This window comes from Juglans microcarpa x Juglans regia, chromosome 1S (genome assembly GCF_004785595.1).
Source record: "Juglans microcarpa x Juglans regia isolate MS1-56 chromosome 1S, Jm3101_v1.0, whole genome shotgun sequence".
In the NCBI taxonomy this organism is placed as follows: Eukaryota; Viridiplantae; Streptophyta; class Magnoliopsida; order Fagales; family Juglandaceae; genus Juglans; species Juglans microcarpa x Juglans regia.
Genome location: NC_054595.1, coordinates 28,528,650 through 28,550,148, shown reverse-complemented (window position 1 = coordinate 28,550,148; position 21,499 = coordinate 28,528,650). Strand labels below are relative to the sequence as shown.

At 34.7% G+C, this 21,499-nt stretch overlaps 2 protein-coding genes across 4 annotated transcripts; both read left to right on the top strand.

The window, feature by feature from the left end:
• Positions 1-4,531: 4,531 nt before the first annotated feature.
• On the top strand, positions 4,532-8,048 carry LOC121246351 (metal tolerance protein 11). Of its 2 annotated transcripts, none has more exons than XM_041144474.1 (6): positions 4,532-4,843; positions 5,779-5,888; positions 5,988-6,233; positions 6,800-6,880; positions 7,037-7,267; positions 7,438-8,048. In XM_041144474.1, exons 1-6 carry the CDS (start codon positions 4,678-4,680, stop codon positions 7,780-7,782), a joined length of 1,179 nt encoding a protein of 392 aa, XP_041000408.1. In that variant the 5' UTR covers positions 4,532-4,677; the 3' UTR covers positions 7,783-8,048. The 2 variants fall into 2 exon arrangements, with proteins under 2 accessions (XP_041000408.1, XP_041000409.1); XM_041144475.1 differs by having other exon boundaries at positions 4,537-4,843; positions 7,169-7,267.
• A 2,632-nt stretch (positions 8,049-10,680) lies between these two features.
• LOC121246347 (probable sulfate transporter 4.2) lies at positions 10,681-20,852 on the top strand. 2 transcript variants are annotated; one of them, XM_041144467.1, is made up of 17 exons: positions 10,681-11,225; positions 12,157-12,205; positions 12,909-13,110; positions 13,863-14,031; positions 14,964-15,029; positions 15,112-15,219; positions 15,921-16,028; positions 16,121-16,186; positions 17,820-17,880; positions 18,056-18,183; positions 18,467-18,508; positions 18,686-18,802; positions 19,177-19,228; positions 19,532-19,670; positions 19,825-19,913; positions 20,261-20,337; positions 20,452-20,852. In XM_041144467.1, exons 1-17 carry the CDS (start codon positions 10,914-10,916, stop codon positions 20,737-20,739), a joined length of 2,073 nt encoding a protein of 690 aa, XP_041000401.1. In that variant the 5' UTR covers positions 10,681-10,913; the 3' UTR covers positions 20,740-20,852. The 2 variants fall into 2 exon arrangements, with proteins under 2 accessions (XP_041000401.1, XP_041000402.1); XM_041144468.1 differs by having other exon boundaries at positions 11,152-11,225; positions 12,905-13,110.
• The last annotated feature ends 647 nt before the right edge of the window (positions 20,853-21,499 follow it).

Genomic DNA, 21,499 nt, shown 5'->3' with positions numbered 1-21,499 from the left:
TTTTAATATAATAAATAAATAATAAGGAGTGAGATGTTGAGTTTTTTAAAGATGAATAAAATTTAAGAAAAATTTTTAGAAAGTGTGTTTTTTAGCCAAATTATAAAAAAAAAAATTATAGAGAGACCGATGAGAATACTCTTAAACTTATTGTATTTGTTTGGTTAAATTATGGTCTACTGTACTTTTAAGATTGTTCTATAGAAATTTATAAAAATGATTATACCATTTAAAAATAGGTTAAAATTGAGAAAGTTTATCATTTTTTTATTGAAATTTGAAAATAAATGGAGACTATTGAAAATATAAATGAAAGTAAGTCTTTCTAAAATGGTTTGGCTTATTAAGATCATTAAGATTATTTTGGGCTAAAGATGTTTGATATCGAGATTGTTGACATTGTGTTTCACGGACCTGAACAACTTCACGCAGGCAGTTTACGAGTGATCATCTGCACAGTAACCAAATGAGGAACCTCAGGATCAGTTGATTATTCGGTGCTTAAGTCAGTAATTGATGTAAAAGATGATGAATAGTAGTCAATAAGATGGTGTATGAAGATAGTGATAGATTACCTTGTTTGCTGGTTGTAGTACTTTATTTATAGTTATCGATCTAGTTTCCATGATAATAGGGTGTTGCATAGCAGGAGATAATATGCATATGTTGTTGATTCGTCGAGCTATTCCTATGGCGTCACTTCGCTGAGCTATGAAGTGCTCAGGGTTGCTGTGTATTGCTCGGACCTTAGGCCGTATTAAATGTGGCACGGCTTATGCTTTGGGCCGCATTGAATGTGGTATGCTTTATGCCTTAGGCCGCATTGAATGCGGCACACCTTCTCATTAATGCTAAGTATAAACCGTCGCAAGTCTCTTCATTGGGTACTGAGTGCTGGGTTCCTTTCCTCCAAAGTTTCGCCTGCATTTCCTGTCTTGCTTCCCGTTGTGAACATGATTCGACCCGAGCATCATACCCTAACCCTAACCCAAGTGTTGCTGTCTGTTTCGGCCCATATTGTGCACCCGAGCCCTAATCCAGCCCAGTTCAACCCATACCTTATATCTAGGTTCTAATCTGGGCCCTGCTCTAGGTCTAATGTAAAGGATTTTCCCCTTCACAGAGATTGTAACAGTTTTAAAAAGCTTTTGCGAAATTTTTTATTTCCACAGATGACCTAACGTTTTGATAGGTTTAACAATTCTTGAACCGACAACTCCTAGTTTGAGTTTTGAGAATATCTAAAAATACATCGTTACTATTTATTATTTTATTATTATTTTTCACATATTTTTCACTACTATTCAATATTCTATTTTTTTATTATTTTTTTACTACTATTCATATAATATTTGAGAATACCTCACTACTAAAACACAATCTAAGAGTTTATAAATTCCTTGGGTATCTTCTTTATGTCGTGGAAAATGGGCAATAATCATACTGTATAAAATCACAAATAAAGTAGTGCTTCTATCGGAATATAGTTTTAAATTAAAAGTGGGCTCATCAATTTGATTTGATATCACTGTTCTTTTATGATATTGTCATCAAATCATCACTTATTTTAAAAATATTTAAAATATGTAGATTTAATATTTAACATTTGTCTTAACAATCTCATTCACATGTTAATCAAGCTTCTATTCAAATATAATACTTAAAATATTTAATTAAATTTAATAAAGTAAGGATTAGAATTTGGGCCTCTATTGAAGATATCGGGCCGAGTTAGTTGAGTGGTCTTTCATTTCAGTGCCACGTCATCGTGTTAAGAGAATTGTTAATCGGTTGTATGTGTATAAGAAACTTTTTTTTTTTTTGTTTCTCATTTTCTGGTTGATATTTATTTACAATTATAATTACTGATATTTATTGTGCATTTCACTGATATAGCGGAACTCAGCAGTTAGTAGGAGTATAAGAAACCTTTTTTTTTTGGATTTCCCTTTTCTAGTTGGTACTTATTAGAAGGTAGATATATTACAATTTTATTAGAGTATTCACATTGGATTCTCTATAAAAAATTTTATAATTTAGTTAAAAAATACATTCCTTAAAATTTTTTCTTAAATTTTACTCATCTTTCAAAAACATTCTACATCTCATTCTCTATCCATTCCCTATTCTATTAAAATAATAATTTTCTATTCTTTCTTTATTATTTTTTTCTCTCACTTTCATTTACAAATATAACTACTCAATATTTTTTTTTTTTTTATGTTTTGAACTATTACTCTAGTGAATATTTTAATTAAAAATTTAAATTATTTTTATATTTTCGTAGTTATTTAAATTATTTTTAAAACTACAATAAATATGAGTATGAGAGAAATTGTAGATGATTGGAAGAAGAATTAATTTAATTGAAATGAATAAAATATTGATAAAAGTGATTTAGGCAATGAACAGTGGTTCTCCAAGTAATTTCCTAAACCTTTTCCCTAAAATAAGGATCCAGACAGAGAGAAGTTTTGAGAGTATTCCCTAAATTTTTTTCTCAACTTATAGAAAAAAAATGGTTTTAAGAAATTTAATGGGAATGCTCTTATATACAGTCAATTATACATACTTCTTAAATATTCCACTGATGTGACAGAACTAAACAGTTATTTTATTTAAAAATAATAATGCAACCAATCATGTCGACTTATGTATAAATGGATATGTAAAAGTTATTGCATATTAAATTTGTTCATATATTAATATCAGCATTCAATATTAGCAGCTATGCGAGCTAAAGGAGAATATTTAGATTAGTTAATAAAGCATGCCTGTAAGGTGCCCCATAAAATATGCTTTTCAATTATATGGTTCTGCGGTTGCAATTGCATTACAGTATAAATTATTGTTTCGCGGACATGGTTGCAGCAGGCAAAGGCGACCACACGTGGGTTTGACGTTAAGGAGGGAATCGTGACACGCCCCCCGCGCGCGCAGCCACAGGCTCTTTACGGTCCAGACTCCAAATCGAATTTCGTTATTGAAAAGGTTCCTCAAAATTTGTATGTGAATTTAATTTTTTATTTTAAAAAAATAAATACATAAAATAGATTATTCCCATCAATATTTAAAAAAAAAATGCTATTGCAACCGGACTTACAATCGGTGGGGAATCTCCATGTCTTTAAATAAAACAATGTGTTTCATTTTATTATAAATAAAACAAATCACATAAAGAAAATGAGTGGAAAAAAAAAAGACTTAACGATAAGGAAAACTCAGGAAGAGTCACAATCTCTCTCTCCATAAATACCCACTAGAAGGAGACATAATGAAGTCTGGATTGTGCTTAAAAATGATGAAATCCACCAACGCCGTCAGATGGTAGCGAAAGCGTAAGCTTTTCAAGGCCTTTCTAGATCCTGATCTTCCCGTAGAGAAGTAAGAAAATATCTTAATAGATAAAGCGTCTTGTCAGATCCAACGATTGAGATTTGTACTTTTGAAATGAAATATTTGGTTGTTTATGGTGATGTTAGAAATAATTTCTCTGTTTTGAAATTCTTTTTGTTTTATTTTGAATGTTTGGAAAATAAGTTTCAAGAAATTGAAATGCATATAAGTTGCATATGATTTTCTGCAGTAAATTTTCTATGCGATTTGTGCAAAATGCTCTCACTCAAATATGAAACTTTTCTCAAATCTTCTTCTCGAGGTTCTACTTATCCTCATATATTTATAGTCAGATGAACTTTTTTTTTTTTGAAGTTCTACTTTTCTCAATTTTTTTTTTTTAAAAATCTATTCATTATCCTTTTATTATTCTATGATGTAGTATTAGATGATAGGTTTATAAGTGAAATATAATAAATAATTTTTAATCATCTAATAATATATTGTAAAATGATGAGAAGATGATAGAAAATTAAAATAATGAATAATATTATTATTTTTTTTAATTTTTCTGACAAAATTGACGTGCCACTCAGCCGGTTACGCAGGAGTTACACAAGGCGGGTTGTACGTAGCAGTTCTGTATTTTAAAATAATACTGATCATTCCTGAAGGCGCGGAATCACTTATCGGATAGAATCAAATGCCAAGTCCGGTTCGGAGTTCAAAATGGGACCCACATGCCAACTTAAAGGCCCACAGTAGTAATCAATGAATAATGTGGCTCAGGTATCAGTCCGTGATTCTCCTCGGCAATCCACTGACTCTCTGTCTACCTATTCTACGTTCCATTTTCTTTCATGAAATCCTAACCGTCCACGGGTCGCAAATTCTGTACCACGCCTTCTTTTTTTTTTTTTTTCCCGAGCTCTCGGATGTTATTCCCCCACGCCATCACCGTCACCTAATCCGATCTCGTGTCGCCACTCCAATGTTCATCCACATGCCACAAATCCGAAAAACCATATCCCACGCGCGCCAGATTGCCGTTCAATAACCCCAAGGGACCCTAAGGGCCCCAAGACCTTTTGCTCCCGGTCTTTCCTAATCTAATTACAAAAGCGCGTGGATTAGGAGCGTGTCAGAGTTTTTTTTTGGTGCGCGCTCACTTTTTTCGTGCTCTTCTTTACTTTCCCTGGTTCAAGAATCTCCGACTATAGCAGCCACAGCAGTCATTCACCAAACATCCCGAAAAAGCCCTCTCGTTTTCCCAATTTTATTTCCAGTCTAAGATATCCCTCGTTCTCCATAGCTCTTCATCGAGTTTTGGGTAAGAGGAAAATGGTGGAGCCAGTGACTCTAGAGAGCGACGAGGAGCGCTCGCTCTTGGCTCAGCCCAACTGTGGTGACGGGTCGTGGCGGTTGAACTTCGACGGGGTCCAGTTATGCCGAGAGCAGAGGGAGAAAAAGCTTCCTCGTGGCCTCCACGACTGCCTGGGGGTTTTAGGTATTTTCACTATTCTTCGTGGTTGGTAATTTGTTGACGATCTCTCTCTTTTGGTCTTTAATGGCGATATTCTATTCCGAGTTTTAGGTCTGCTGTGCATTTTGCTTGTTTTGGTGTTATTTCTATAGTTATGTCCCTCCAAATTATTGTATTAATTGCTTTATTTCGCTTTGCTTTTACCTTATTTTCAGTTGACAGGCGGTGGGAGTTAGTTGATTCTTAGTGTTTCCCCATATCTTTAAATGTATATGAACCAGTGGTTGTTATGTATGGGAAAAAGCCTATGGATGTTTTGAGCTTCAGTTTGCTTTGCCATATATAAGCGGTACAAATTCCAGGGTAGAAAATTGGTGAGAATTAGGTGACAATACTGGATTTTGCTTTGTAAATTGATCGTTAAAAGAGTAATTAAACTGTTGGTGGAGGCGTTGAGACTTGGATTATTATTATTATTATTTTTTTGGGGGGTGGGGTTTCTTAGCTCACGAGTTGGTTGCTTGCTTGGCTGGTTCAGGTTGTTTTTGTGTGTTGGCATGTTTGATATTTTGTTCTCTCATGTAAGCAAAAGTAGGAATTTTTGGATAGTAGATAGCATCCTATAAGCCGCCAAGGTGGAAGAACAGAATACTTTAATGTGTTAGAGGTTTAAGAGGTTTAACAGTTCAGCAGAGTATGATTTTATGAATAGTTTCTCAGAAATCCTTGTATATTGGAGAAGTCACTAATTTTCTTCTAAAAGGTTTAAAAGCCGCTAATTGCATAGCCTGAGAGTGTCACTTTAATTCTAAATAATAGTGGGAGGGGAAGACACTGTGACTTGGAGAAACCAGACAAGTGAAATTGATTGGAATGATTCTTTAAGTAATATAACTCACAATCAAGACTTCAGAGATATCATACGAATGACTCTCAATTGTTCTGCGTGATGGTTTCAGGTCCTGAAGACAATGTGGCCGACTACTATCAGCAGCAGGTAGAAATGCTCGAGGGCTTTAATGAAATGGATGCTTTAGCAGAGCGTGGCTTTATTCCTGGGATGTCAAAGGTTCATACGATCATTGCAATTTCAATTCCTTAAGCTTTTATTTGTTTACATTTAGCTCTGGAGCTGAAAACCATAATCGTGCTATTGTTACGGTTTCAGGAAGAGCAAGAGAAGTTGGCTAAAAGCGAAACATTTGCCATCAGAATATCAAATGTTGCAAACATGGCTCTCTTTGCAGCTAAAGTCTACGCATCTGTTCAAAGTGGTTCCTTAGCTATTATTGCATCCACACTGGACTCGCTTCTTGATCTTTTGTCTGGCTTCATCCTGTGGTTTACTGCATTCTCTATGCAAACACCCAACCCTTATCAGTATCCTATTGGAAAGAAACGTATGCAGCCATTGGTAAGTTATCCTCTAAACTTTTTTTGTGATATTCTAATCTACACGCTTAAGTTTACAAATGAACAGTGCAGTGCTGGTGCAGCCCAAGTTTATGCTAAACATGATTATTTTACTTTGCATGCATGTATAGCGCTGACTTAATGCACCCCCATCTTTGCCAAATTACTTTCTGCTGGGCCATTTTGATTCTAGATAGCTAATAACCAATTCGATTGTTTTTTCTTTCTTACTGTTATTTGTAATCCTAGTATGTGAAACTGATTTTACCAGCAAGACTTGTTATCAGTCACTAGCTGTAGATGGATATCACTTGACTTATATTTGGTTGAATGGACATTGCCTTGAGTAAAATTGCTATTCGTCCGTCATGTTTACCATGAACGAATGCATGTCTTCTTCATTGCTGTTGTTTTGTACTTATGACATCAGGAAGGTTCATTTTATTTCACTCAAAAGGGAGGGCTCTTGTTTTGCTAAAAAATCTTTGTAGTCCTTGCAAGTGTTCATACATGCCTTGCAACATAATATTACTACAGCAGAATTTGATACATCTCAACAATTCGCAGGGGATCCTCGTATTTGCCTCCGTCATGGCGACTCTTGGACTGCAGATTATCCTGGAGTCGATGCGGACACTATTCTCTGATGTAAGTGGGTGTTAGTTGCATTCTTAATGTGTTTAAAACCTTTCATTTTCCATGACTATGATAATTAGAAAGTTCTGAATAACTGGATGCATTTGGGTCTTGAGATCTTAAACCGTCTCTGATATTTCTTCTCAATATTTATGTGCTTCCTATCAGCATGAGTTCAACTTGACCATGAAGCAAGAGCAATGGCTTGTTGGCATTATGCTTTCTGTGACTTTGGTAAAATTCCTTCTTGTTCTTTATTGCCGCTCTTTCACTAATGAGATCGTCAAAGCTTATGCCCAGGATCACTTTTTTGACGTTATCACCAACATTATTGGACTAATTGCTGCTCTGCTTGCAAAATATATTGATGATTGGATGGACCCCGTTGGAGCTATCGTTGCAAGTCCTCTCTCTCTCTCTTTCTCAGATCTTTTGTTTCTTCTTATGTTAACATGGGAGTTGTGCACCTATGCTGTAGTAAATGTTGCTGCTGGCATTTCGTTCCTCTCTCTCTCTATATATATCAGAGAGGAGATTTACACTGACATATCACTTTGGACTTGCTACAGCTGGCTTTATACACCATCCGTACATGGTCATTAACAGTGTTGGAGAATGTGAATTCCCTTGTGGGAAGATCAGCTGCTCCAGAATACCTTCAGAAGCTAACTTACCTCTGCTGGAACCACCACAAGGCCGTGAGGCATATTGATACGGTCCGGGCATACACCTTTGGGTCACATTACTTTGTGGAGGTTGACATAGTCTTGCCAGCAGGCATGCCGTTGCAAGAGGCTCACGATATCGGGGAATCCTTGCAGGAGAAGCTTGAGCTCCTGCCTGAGATAGAGCGTGCCTTTGTACATCTTGATTACGAGTACACTCACAAACCAGAGCATGCTCAGGCAAACTAGTCCCAGTGCAAAAAATTAAATAACTTGTCGTAGCTCTCGTAATTCCAAGGCACACTCGATTACGGGTTCCTGTTTCCACGAAGTGTAGGATAAAAATTATTTTGGCTGTGATGGCTGCAGGTTGGTGGAACCTGCCAATGCTTGGGGGACGTTTTGTAGCTGGAGAACTGACTTGCCTGTTCGATTTGTCGGGGCTGGTCCTGCATCTTAACGCCAAACATTGCTCATTTAAGAGCATTCGCATTGAATTGGCAAATTTTAGCTGCTAATATTACATGAGTTTGAATTTGCCTCTTTAATTCAAATCCAATCTTCGATTATCAATCTACTTTCTATGTAATGATAAAATATTCTTAATTTAATAGTTTTTTATTTAATTTATTTTTATCACATTTTATAGTTATACCAATTAAACGTTAATAAATTATATTCTAGTTAAATTAATATTAATATTTATCACATTTATTAAATATTAATAATAATAATAATTATTATGTTTTAATTAAATAAATAATTAATATTCTAATTAATATTAATTTATTTATTTATTTTTATCATATTTTATATTTAATAATAATAAATCGAATATAATTTCTTAATTACAAAAAATACTTATATATTTGGTGAGGGGAGTGAGAAATGAATATTATAGTGTTTGGCTAAATTTTTGTACACATATTTGGTGAGTTATTGTAATTAATGTCTAAATTTATATTGACATGCCTAATTCATATGAGTAGGGGTGACAATATATGACACGACCTGTTAATCCCACACGAACACGACACGAAAGAAGCAGGTTAGAGTTTAGCCTTAACGGGTTCGGGTAAAAAAGGGTTGACCCGTTAAGATACGATTGCTTAATGGGTTGATAATGGGTCAACCCGTTTTGACCCGTTAAGAAAGTTAAAATTACAATTATACTCTTATACTTAAAACATAAAATTGTTGGAATTTTAATTTTGATATTTTTATTGTTTAGATTGTAATTTTAGACTTGCAATTAGTTTTATATTTTTTTTTATAGATATTGTGATTTTAATATTTATATAAAAATATGCTAAACTTAACTAGATCAAACGGGTTAATTTTGGATCTGTTCAATCCATTTACATAAACTGATCAAAACGGATTGACACGACACGACCCGTTATGTTAATGGGTCGTGTTAGGGTTTGAGATTTTGACACGATAAGCTTAACGGGTCAGGTTAGGGTTGACCTATATAGTATAATATGCACGTCTTGACACGACACGAACACGACCCGTTAATACGATTTGACACCCCTACATATGAGGTGTTTTAAGTGTTTTGTTAGCTAAATTTGGTTAAAATTGAATTTTAGCTATGCCAATAAGAGTGCTTTAAGTGCAAAAAAAAAAAATGCTATTCTCACCTGTAGTTGGGTCCCATTTGGGTTCTGATAATTTTTTTATTTTTTTACTTAATGATTAATGAAGTATTTTATAATGATGTTAAATTGAAAAAAAAAAATATTTAAGGGTATAAAAAAAAATTATTTTGCTCTTATCGGACCGTCTCGTGCTACACTGCTCGGCCCTTTAATATGTGCGACCTTCTGGGACCAGTTGCATTTTTTTTTTTTTTGGAGGACCAGTTGCAACGTAGATACGCTAATGGCGCATTGGATTGGATTGAATTGAAAATAAATACAAAATAAAACCCTTGAAGTAAAATATAGAATAATATATGAAGATGCGTGTTTAATATGATTGGCCAGCGGCCAATAGATACGCACGTGCTTTGGGATTAGTTGGATGCAAATTGGTACAGGTCCAGCAAGAAAAAGATAAACGTGCACGGATCTGACACCGTCAGACTTTCCGTTCAAATTATATTCTCCGACACGCCTTGCATCTACCCTTATTCCCCTCCACATACTTTCCCCATCATTTCCCGGTAAAATGACTTTTGCCTTGCATTCCGGTTACGATTTGAATTTACTGGCTTTACCTAATGAAGATCAATTTTGGGTAAATATTTGGATTTTTGGATTTGTTTTTTTCATGAAGCTTTTGTCACAATTCCTTTTTTTTTTTTTTGAAAATTTTATATTCTCAATTAATGTATCAAATATTTTTTTTTATTTAAATGATTGATCTATCAAATTATTTAAAATATATCATTGATGCAATTAAAGAGATGAAAAAACTTGACGGAAATATTGTTCTTTTCTATGGTGTAAAACTTGCTTCCTCTTTATTTATTTGAAATTTTGAGCCCAAAGTATTTGTTTCAAAATTGTCTAACAAAAATTGTATGTATAATATATTTAGAGTAATGTTATATTGCGAGAAAATCGTACAATCGATTTGAAAAAGAGTAAATTTATTATTAAAAAATTATTATTTTTATGTGAATATCATATATATTTATTTTTTTTCAAAATGATTTTACGACACTTGCTCATTCACGACTGCAACTATTATTTATCATATATTAAATCTGATTTACTTTTTAGAGTAAAATTTAAAATTTTGAAAACTTTGAAAATCTCTATCTCATTATTACAACTTTTTTAAATTCTTACATAAAATAAAATAAATAATTCAACATTTTCAAATTTTAAAATAAAAATAATATTCAAAAATATATTTTAATAATATTTTATTTAACTTTTTAACTTACTAATACTGCTACATCCACAAACTAATTATGCAAAAGTAATCCTATAAATTGATGTGATTTCATCTGATCTGTTAAATCTACTTTACAATAAAAATAATTTTATAATTTGACGAATCATATCAAACCACATCAATTTATGTGATTATTTTTGTATAATCATTTTATAACTATAATATTTTACTTAACTTTAATCTCAATTCATCTATTCTATCCGAAAATAAACGGCCGCGATCTATGATTTCTATACATACATTCGATGTATGAACTCAAAAATCTCAAACCTCGAGAACCAACCGCCATTTTCTAATCTTCCGTCCCCCAGCTAAAATTTCTGGGGAGAAAATTCTCGTGGTTTTTTTTATTTATTTAAAATGATTTTCTCTTTTTCATGATCATGGAAGTGGACCATCCTGGGCCACCCAAAACGTACACCGGCCTGAATCACCCGATAGTTAAATGATCAGATGCGCCGGCGGTGCGCATGGAGATAACGTATGCATCGCCCAGCTCACCCAACCTTGCGGAGTCGGACTACTCGATGCCGACGTCGACCCGGTCCGTGAAGATCATTCCGTTGCAGCACCCCAGCACGTTGCCGTCGTCTTCGTCTTCTACTTCATATCCGAGCGCAGTTCTCTCCAAATGGACGTTGAAGCTGCAGAGCATGACCTGGGTCCAGTGGATCGAGCTCTTCCTCCCCTGCTACCGTTGGATAAGGACTTACAAATGGAGGGAGTACCTCCAGATAGATCTCATGGCTGGGACGACCGTCGGTGTCATGCTCGTCCCCCAGGTACTGATATCCTACACTTCACCATTCCTTCCTTCAAAGACAATAAAAGAAACGAACGCAGCATACAATTCTTCGGTGTAGATAATGTTTCCATTGTATTGATGATTTTACTTCTTTCTCTGCGACCAAACGGAGTTATAATTTCTGTTTGGTCGTTAAGGAAAACGAGGAAAGGAAAGAAAATTAACCCTTAAGTTTTTGTTTTGAAAAGATACAGGGCTCAGCTCAACTAAGCTGGACTGTTGTTTTGCGATCGCTTGAGTGGAAAATATGTTCTTGCAATTTACAAATGATTAATTCAGTCGACAACAAAATATTGAATATTTTTATTTTCCGTTCTCTGGCAACTCAAAGCTTTCCTTGTTCACGTATTTTTTTGTTGATCGTATGCCTTCCTCTGTTTTCCCTTTGAACCCGCTGTAGAATTATCCAGTCAAACGTTGATAATCAGACATATTTCTACAGTTCTAGTAGGCGGTTTTACGGAAGTCATGGTCCAGTCTCAAAATTAATGTTGGAATTAAGTTATTGGATTTTGGCCGTAAGCTTAACTGTTCATGATCTGATAGCTTATCTCTCTCCCTTCATCCAATGAAGTTTCAAATGATTGTTTATTCACTATTACAGACCCGAGAATTCCAATGGCTGTAACTTTGACCCGACTTGGGTGCTATGCACCAAGCGCTGAGACAATTGATGATTGGTTCGGCGCGATATGAGTCTGATTGCTGTTTTTATACTCTATTCAAACCACTGAAGCATCAATGCTAGTTGATTGTAACTTCTAACGATATTAGTGCCGTTTTCTTCCTTGTTTTTATTTTTTTTCATTGAGACAGGACACCTTATTGGAATGTGGTTTGTTTTAATTGAATATTTTGATAACATGGATGGATTCAAGTTGTTTTAACTGTATCTTGTGAATGACCAGGCGATGTCTTATGCAAAATTAGCTGGGCTTCAACCAATATATGGACTTTGTAAGTGCCATACTGGATTATAATGTTATTGAAGTTTTGATTTTAGAAATATCGTCTTGGTATGCTTTGATAATTATTATTGAATTATGATGGAAACCGATATGATTTTTAACAAATGAGTGAGAGAGCTTGATTTTGATATAGTGAATGGCAAAATATATCCATGCAGAACACCAGATTAGACGTGGCTAACTTTACTCTATTGTAATCAAGAATGAGAATCTTCTAATTATGAGCTGGCGTAGAGAAGTTTAAAATTGAATTCCCTTGCAAATCAGCTTTTAATTTGGCTCTACTGTGCTTCTTCCTGATTAGAGACAAAACTTCTTAAATTTTTTATTTTCCAATTCCTACGAGAGAGTGAAAAAACTTCATATGATGTGAATTTTGCAAAAGTAAGGAAAAAAATCTACTGGGTCTTGAGGACTCCAAATTGTGCCTGTCTTCAATCTTCATCTAACACTTCCTTTTGCCTACTGGACACATTCGGAAGTAAGTGTTTCAGTTATGATAGATCTGATTGCTACATACCAACAAACGTTGCTAAATTTCTATTGAATTATATTCTTTTCTTTCACTTTTGTCTACTGTATTATTTTATTATTTTATTTCACCTCTGTACTTTAGACAGACCTCTGATTTTTCCCTATATTAAATCTGCTTATCAAACTTTTGAATTGTTACTTCTGCTTTTGCAAGGAAGACTCTGGTTTTATGCCTCTATTTGTGTATGCCATATTTGGGTCATCTCGTCAGCTTGCAGTTGGTCCTGTAGCATTGGTTTCTCTCCTGGTTTCCAATGTCTTAAGTGAAATCGTTGATTCATCTGATGAATTATACACAGAACTTGCAATATTGCTGGCGCTTATGGTTGGGATACTGGAATGCATAATGGGGCTCTTGAGGTTCCTTTGCTTATCTTTCTCTTCATGAAAGTGGTTACAAAATGTAAATCTGATCTTGCAGTGGTAGATAATTTTGTTCGTATAGCTTTAAAACATCAGTAATTGAACATGCTGAGTCATGTGGTGATAGGAAAATATACCTTATATAAATAATATTGATTCCTGGCTTGTGTAGGTCATCATATTATATAAAAATAATTCTCAAGCTGTATAATGACAGTCTTCTAGCTCACATTGTGGAACACTTGAAAGTTCATATCATTGTTCTTGGGTAGATTGAAGTTTTTTTATTGTTAGATTGTCAATCATCTAAAAAACTTGAGCTTATAGAAAAGGGTAGATTTAATTATTTAATCAATATTCTAACCCCCTTAATTACATGTGGCAATACACACTCTCACTAAAAATAGGGCTAAAGACTAGAAGGTTTTGAACTTAAGACCATTACTTTAGTCCTATGTTAAATTAATAATTGCTTCAAAAGTTTAAGCTGATAGGATATGATGAACTTAATCATTTAATAAAAATTTTAGTGTTATAGCACATGAAGCAATGACTTATTATTTAGTTCTGCCTCTCATTTTGAAGAGTGGGGCAAGGGTTGAGGATTTACATGGATCCCAACCCTGGTCACTTACTTTTAGTTTTACTTGAAAGTGAATATTTTTTATTTTTGCTGTCGATTCATTTTGAACTATGATCTTTGATTTTCTCATGCATTTTATTTATGTGTCCATTATATGAAATTTCAGGCTTGGGTGGCTTATTCGTTTCATCAGCCACTCTGTAATTTCTGGCTTTACAAGTGCCTCAGCCGTCGTGATTGCGCTATCTCAAGCAAAATACTTTTTGGGATATGATATAGAACGGAGTAGCAAGATTGTGCCATTGATTAAGAGCATCATAGCTGGGATAGATGGGGTATGCTTTGCATGGTCAAGTCGTCTATCCTTCGTATATTAGTTTATTCATATGTCTGCTGGACTTTACATTTCCCATTCGTGCCTAGCCTTGCCTGATCCTAGCCTACCCGTGGCAGTCATTGGATTCTTAACTAACAGAAGCCATGGAGGGTAATGGAATTTTGGCACAGCTTTCAGCAGCATGTCAGTGCCTTGCTTTGTAATGGAGACATGTTTTTCGTGTGGCTAATAATATTGCTTATTTCTTAGCTAAAGATGGTGCTCAAGGTTCTGATAGAGATGTTCATAACCCAAAATGATGGACATGTATTATGATTTAAATGATGTTCCATGAGAAGTGAGGGGCGTTTTGGCCATTGGAAAAGCTTTTCCACCTTTCATGAGATGTTAATAATCCGTTGTTTTTTGGAGGATAGGGTAGTTATACATGTTGTATTTTTTTGTTCTTTTTGCTTGGTGTACTGAGGTTTGCTCATAACCCAAAATGAGCTGCCATAGGAAAGTTGATTGGTTTTTGTTAAAAGAAAAAACTAATAGGAGCCTGTCAGAAATATGAGGCTGTGAAGATCTTTTTATCTATAAGATCAAATGTGGAGGCTTCTAGGATTAAATCTTGGATATAAAACAATCCCTTTAAACTTATTTTTCAGTTTTAAAAAGTCCTAGGAGTTCGTTTGGAATGTGGAATTACTGAAATTTGGAAGCTGAAGTGAAATAAAAAGTCGGGAAAATGGGTTGTTTGCATTGGTAATTTGCCAACTTCAGTCGGCTCTGTTTCCCAGCATGCCATGGTTTTCAGCATTGAATAAGTCATGTAGTATTGATAATTAAACATTTCTATCCTACGTTATTCATTTTAGCATACCCATGCTGCCTTGCATATTTGCTTATCAGTTCCATTTTAACAACGGGAGGTTTTTCTTTTTGTAGTTTTCATGGCCCCCTTTTGTAATGGGATCCATAATACTTGCAATACTTCTGGTCATGAAGCACCTGGTACGAATTCATTGTCTTTGTTTTGAAGGGACTTTTGTCTTTTACCTGTAATCTAGTAATGATTTTGACATTTCATGTGTAGGGGAAAACAAGGAAGTACTTGCGATTCCTGAGAGCTGCAGGTCCCCTGACAGCAGTCGTTTTGGGAACAACTTTTGCGAAAATATTTCATCCCTCTTCCATATCTTTGGTGAGAATGGCATATGTTAGACTCTATTTAACTTAATGGGTATCAGATCTAGTAATATTGTCATGGAAATATTACTAGTTTGATGCTTCTGGATTAATGAATTAAAGATGTCCATGTTTTCTCATATGATATCAACCAGAAAGTAGTAATCATAAATCTATCATAGAAAAGAACCTATTCTAATAACATCCATGAATTCTCATCTGCATAACCATGATTTAGGTGGAAGTGAGTATATAATAGCAATTCTTATTCCTTCAATCCTAACAAAACATATCCTTTATATATATATATATATATATCACTTCTCCAACTTGCGGAAAAGTCATATATCTTTCTACTGCTTAATTTTAGGGATCTCTAATGCACTACAACATTTTTAATCTCAATTATTGGTCATAAACTAGCATTCATAGACGATGCTCTTATATATGTCCTGTATACTTGGGCTCTTGCCTATTCTCATGATTCATAAAATTTTGTTTACCAATAAAAAAAAATTTGGTCATAACTTATGCTACTTTCTGCATGATATAATCACGGTCTAAAGTGGCATCATGTGAAGACAAAAAACTTCAGATAAAATTGCTAGTCATGTGTTCATTTTTTTAACTTTTCCTTTTACTTGTCTTAATGTTTTATCTATCTTAGACCAATAACATCTCAACAAGACTGACAAAGGATGCTTGGTGTTGTCTTAGGTAGGAGATATACCTCAGGGCCTCCCAGGATTTTCTGTACCCAAAAGTTTTGGGTATGTAACATCTTTGATTCCAACTGCTCTTCTCATCACTGGTGTAGCCATATTGGTAAGAGGCATTGCATTGATTATTCATCATGTAAGTTTTTCTTGGATTTAACTGCAGTACTGATGAAAATTATGTTACATCTTTAACTCTAGGAATCTGTGGGGATTGCAAAAGCATTGGCCGCAAAGAATGGATACGAGTTGGATTCAAATCAAGAGGTATGCCTTTAAAAGGCAGAATGCAGACGTCTTTAGCTGTGTGAATATATGCAACTTAGATATTTGCAAAAGGTGCTGATTTATTTACAAATTAATGGGGTGGGCAAGCATGAAGGCCTGTACACAGTTAAATATTTATGCAAGTGAACTATTACCCATCCACCCCCTCCAAAAACAAAAAGGAAGCATGTACATTTTCTGCCATTTGTAGCAGTTTAAACTCCTCTTTTCCAATGGGCTCAACTGCAATTTGCGGATGGATCAATATTCTAAATTTCCCTTTCACAAGTGGCTAGATAGGGAATGTAATGTCTAAAATCCAGTCATTTTCACACGTTTTCCAGTCTGTGTTTAATGATCTCAGATCAGCTGATTTTGTATGAAGTGCATGATATCCTACCTTTTGACTGCATCATTGGGTATAACTATGATTCAAATCTTGACTTTAGGAAGTTTGCTTCTTCTTTTTTGTGTGATTAATTTCTGTTATGTTCCTTGGCATGCTGCATGCAGTCGAATAATTTAATTGGTTTATGGGAATGAAGTTTTGACTACACAAATATTAATATATATGCTCTTATTACAATGATGTGAACAACGTGTTTCATTTTGATACCAAACCAAAAATAAAACTTCTTTCCATAGCTGTGTGGAAAATGGGATAAATTTCGAGAGTAATGCTATACAGTCTAATGGTGTGCAAACCCTGTGCAGGCCTTTTTACAAAAAGTAGGGCCCATCATGAAAAGTGGGTTGTTTCATGATGGGTCCCTAGTATATCCCACTTAACTGCACAGGGCTTGCATACCTTAGGACTACACAATCATTTTCCATATTTCAGTTGGTTTTCAGTTTCTTTTAAAATGCTCCCATTCGGTTCATATTTTGTGGCTTTTCTATCTATATATAATGTGGTAACTAGTCCATGGGCACACCATACACGAAATTAACAGGAATACTCAAATGAGCACCTTATGGTCCAAGCTAAATATAGTGGCATGTTTGTTTCTTATGTTTTTTGTTTTTAGTTTCCATTTGTGAGGCATTTTTCCTTGCCATAGCCCATATGGATCTTCATGTAGTTCAATGAGAAACCAATTTTTAAATTCATCACGAGTAGGTTTAATCAGCTAAATACCTGGTCTCTTAGTTGTTGCAATTAACTTCTCTTTCTTGTAGAATAATAAATTTATTGTTATTTTCAGCATCTTTTACTACATATAAGAGTCTCCGCTTTTGTTTATTTTGCCTTCCCCCCATGAAATTAAAATGGAATTCAATGGAGTTGATAATGTAGCTTGACAGAAACTGGTATCATGAACGTCATACATGATGCATAGGATAAAATCTGCAATTTATTTACCATTTGTTGCTTGTAATTCCTTGGATTGCACTGCCCATCTAACAAAATGACAGAACTGAACAATGTATTTCCATTGATTATGAAGTTTTTGTTTAGATGTGATGGTTTATTATAGAAGACAATGCTATATTATGTACTGGAAAAAAAAAAAAAGAACTGGGTGGTGTTGATCTTTTATGGTGGTAATTAGCTATTTTAATATTAGGACATTGTGCAATCGTTATTTTGAGCAAAGAAATATCTAATGAATATTCTATTTGTTTTAAACAGTTGTTTGGTCTTGGAGTAGCCAACATTATGGGTTCATTCTTTTCAGCATACCCTACCACAGGTGATACTTCTGCAAAATTCTAAGATCTGCAACATGAGTCCATGTTTCATAATTAGCTACTAGTGTTTACAGAAATGATCTCTTCATTCATTTTAATTTTATTTATCACTACAGTTTTTACTAAACATACGTATCTAATAGAAATAGGCTCATGTTTTTTGAATGTGACATGCAGGTTCCTTTTCTAGGTCTGCTGTGAATCATGAAAGTGGAGCAAAAACTGGCTTATCTGGCATTGTCTCCGGAACCATAATGGGTTGTGCCCTTTTATTCTTGACTCCATTGTTTGAATACATACCCCAGGTTTGTTTCAACTTCAACACATTTCTTTTCTCAGTAGGGATGCAACTTGCAGGTCATGTTTGATAGCATGTTCTGCCATGTCCTTATTCTTAGGGGTTCCTGGTTTGAACAGCACAGTTTGCTTATTACCTTATCAATGATTTATTATGGGAACCATGGTCTAGGAAGTTGACATTTTATGCAACATGAGTTGGTATCTATACTGCTGCATATCCTTTCTGTTCTCTTGCCTTCCAAACTTTAATGGAACACTAACCATGTGTTGTGATCTCTTTCATACCAGTGCGCTCTTGCTGCCATTGTGATCTCTGCTGTGATGGGTCTGGTGAGTATTTTTAAAATTCCACGCCGATGATGCTTACTTCGTCAACTTTCTTTAATTGTTAGACAATTGAATTTGCAAGGTATATGAGCTGACATTTATCAGACTAGGACTGGTAACCACCATTACCATGTTCAGATAAAAACTTTTTACATTTTTCTTTTGGATGTATCGTTCCAGGTGGATTACAATGAGGCTATATTTTTATGGCGAGTAGATAAGAAAGATTTTCTTCTTTGGACCATTACTTGCACTACAACATTGTTCCTTGGTATTGAGATCGGTGTCCTTGTTGGGGTGAGTACTTGATACAGTTTACCATATTAGTTTGCATTTTGACTCATATATTAATGCATCCAATATTTTTGAAAGCTTTGTGCCACAAATTTTTAGGGCTCTTTAAACTCCCAATATGGCATCCAAAGAAGCTTTGTATCATATTGCGTCTGAAATAATCTGAATCTCAGTACATATTTCTTGAAATTATTTTCTGAACTCTATTTATACCAAAAAAGAAAAAAGGTTTGTTCAAGCTTTTCCCACCCTATATTTATAAACATCTAAAAGTAATGTAGCAGTTTTTTTTATTTTGTCTAAAGGGGATATTTCACATGATTCGATATTGCATAAGGTGTAAACTCATAATAGATATACCTTACATAAACATGTAGGTTGGTGTTTCGCTTGCTTTTGTTATCCACGAATCAGCAAATCCACATATTGGTACGTAGCTTGATTTATTTGGTATGCCTATTTACATGTACAATGGTGTTCTCTGCATTACAGAATATTATTCAAATGCTTGCTTAGACAAGTCAGTTTTCGTAACCACTTCGTTCTGTTCTGGCTAGAAGATATAATTCCCTAGTGGGCTCTGGTAGTAGAAAGTTTCTTTTTACTCGGTGGGTTTCAGCTAGAAATAAAAACTAGGAGCTCAATACCGGTGCCGTTTCAATTTGCAACCGCGTTTAGTTTCAGGGTATTGATACCTGTATCTTCTAATTGTTAATTTGGGGTGTACTGCAGCTGTCTTGGGCCGTCTTCCAGGCACTACTGTTTATCGAAACACTCAACAGTATCCAGAAGCATACACATACAATGGAATTGTGGTGGTTCGGATTGATGCTCCTATATATTTTGCAAACATTAGTTACATAAAGGAAAGGTAAAGATTATTGTTTATTTATATTGCAAAAATCCAATAATAGTGACAATTCCCATTGTATATGTTAATTCATATTGCTAATATTCACAGTTGATTTGTGCTTACCAGTTTCTGCAATTTAAAGATGATATCTAACTCATATGTCGTCTGTCAGGCTACGGGAATATGAAATTGTTGTTGATAGATCTACTAGTCGCGGACCGGACGTTGAAAGAGTTTACTTCGTTATTATAGAGATGGCACGTAAGTCATTTTCTGCTTCTTTGAGTTCTATCTACAATACTGTTTTGGGTCATTATTGATCATTCATGCTGAAGCATTCATGATGTCTTATTTACTCAATGTAGTTAAAATGATTTCCTCCATACAAGTGCATACAAGTAATGTGGTTTGTAGATACATTACAATACCGGCATGTAGTCTCAGATGAAGAATGCTTAACTGATGACTATAAACAATTCACGTTGAGTTGTTCGCTAAACTAATTTTTTTTTCGTTTTCTTTTTTCTTTTGTCATTAATACATTGGGTCGCCCTCCCTTACTGATTCAGAGTTCAAAGTGAGTTATGTTTTCTTTATTGTTATTGCAGCTGTAACATATATAGACTCCAGTGCTGTTCAAGCTTTGAAAGACTTGCATCAGGAGTACAAATCACGTGACATCCAGGTTAAATATCCATATTAAATGAGTCTATAAATGTTATTTTTTTTCTTTTTTAGCAATCTGAATCTCTCAATACCATGATGATAATGTTATTGGCAATGTCTCGGTTCTTTGCAGATTGCCATTTCCAATCCAAACAGAGAAGTTCTGCTCACCTTATCAAGATCTGGTGTTGTTGATCTGATTGGTAAGGAGTGGTACTTTGTGAGAGTGCATGATGCTGTTCAAGTTTGCCTTCAGCATGTTCAGAGTTTGAAAGAAACGTCTAAGACATCAGATCCTCAGCCTGATGATAAACCAAATTTATTTCAGAGATTATGGAAACAGAGAGGGGAGGATTTGGCAATTGCCAACTTGGAGTCGGGCAGCCCGCAATCGGAGCCATTACTGTCCCGAAAGTCTTGAGAATTGCTTGATTATTTTATATTTATAATAAAATGCCAATAATAAAGTTTTAGATCGATTATTGTAATTAGGTTCCTTTGTTATATTATATAAACAAATCAACTGTTGGCTGAGCTTCAGCACTTCCAAAGAGATGGGGAGAGACTTTATGGGGGGGGTGGGAAAAAGTAGGATGCCCCCATGGCGTAGCTACTTAGGTTTCTTGTATGCAACGCCTGATTTATATCTTGGTACCGAAATAAATTTTTTAAGATAATGGGTAGAATAATGCTCGAAATCAATCGGCTTGCTGACAAAATATATGGGCCTGGGCTTGTGGTCACTCGACGATTCTGGTACAACATTGGCCCATCTAATCCTAGCCTTCCCCGCAAAACGTGGATCTGTGTCTTTTTCCCCATCTCCTTGTTTTTATGAGGGGTCGCATAGGACATACAGAAACATTTGATAAGTGATTCATGTTAAGCCGCGATTACACGCACAGCCAAACGTAGCAGTACATCCATATATCATGTCAACTCAATCTTTCTATAGTACAGCTGTCGGAGACGAGTGAGCAGAAGTGGTGCACAGTATATAAATGAGTAATGATATATGCACGCAACCCATTTTACAATATATTCTATAATAATATTATAAAATATGGTATTTTTATAAAATTATATTATTTTTATAAGATATTTTATAAAATTATTTTTTATTTAAAATATAATTGTGTAAAGTATTGTAAAAAATATTATGTTTAAATCATTTTCCTATA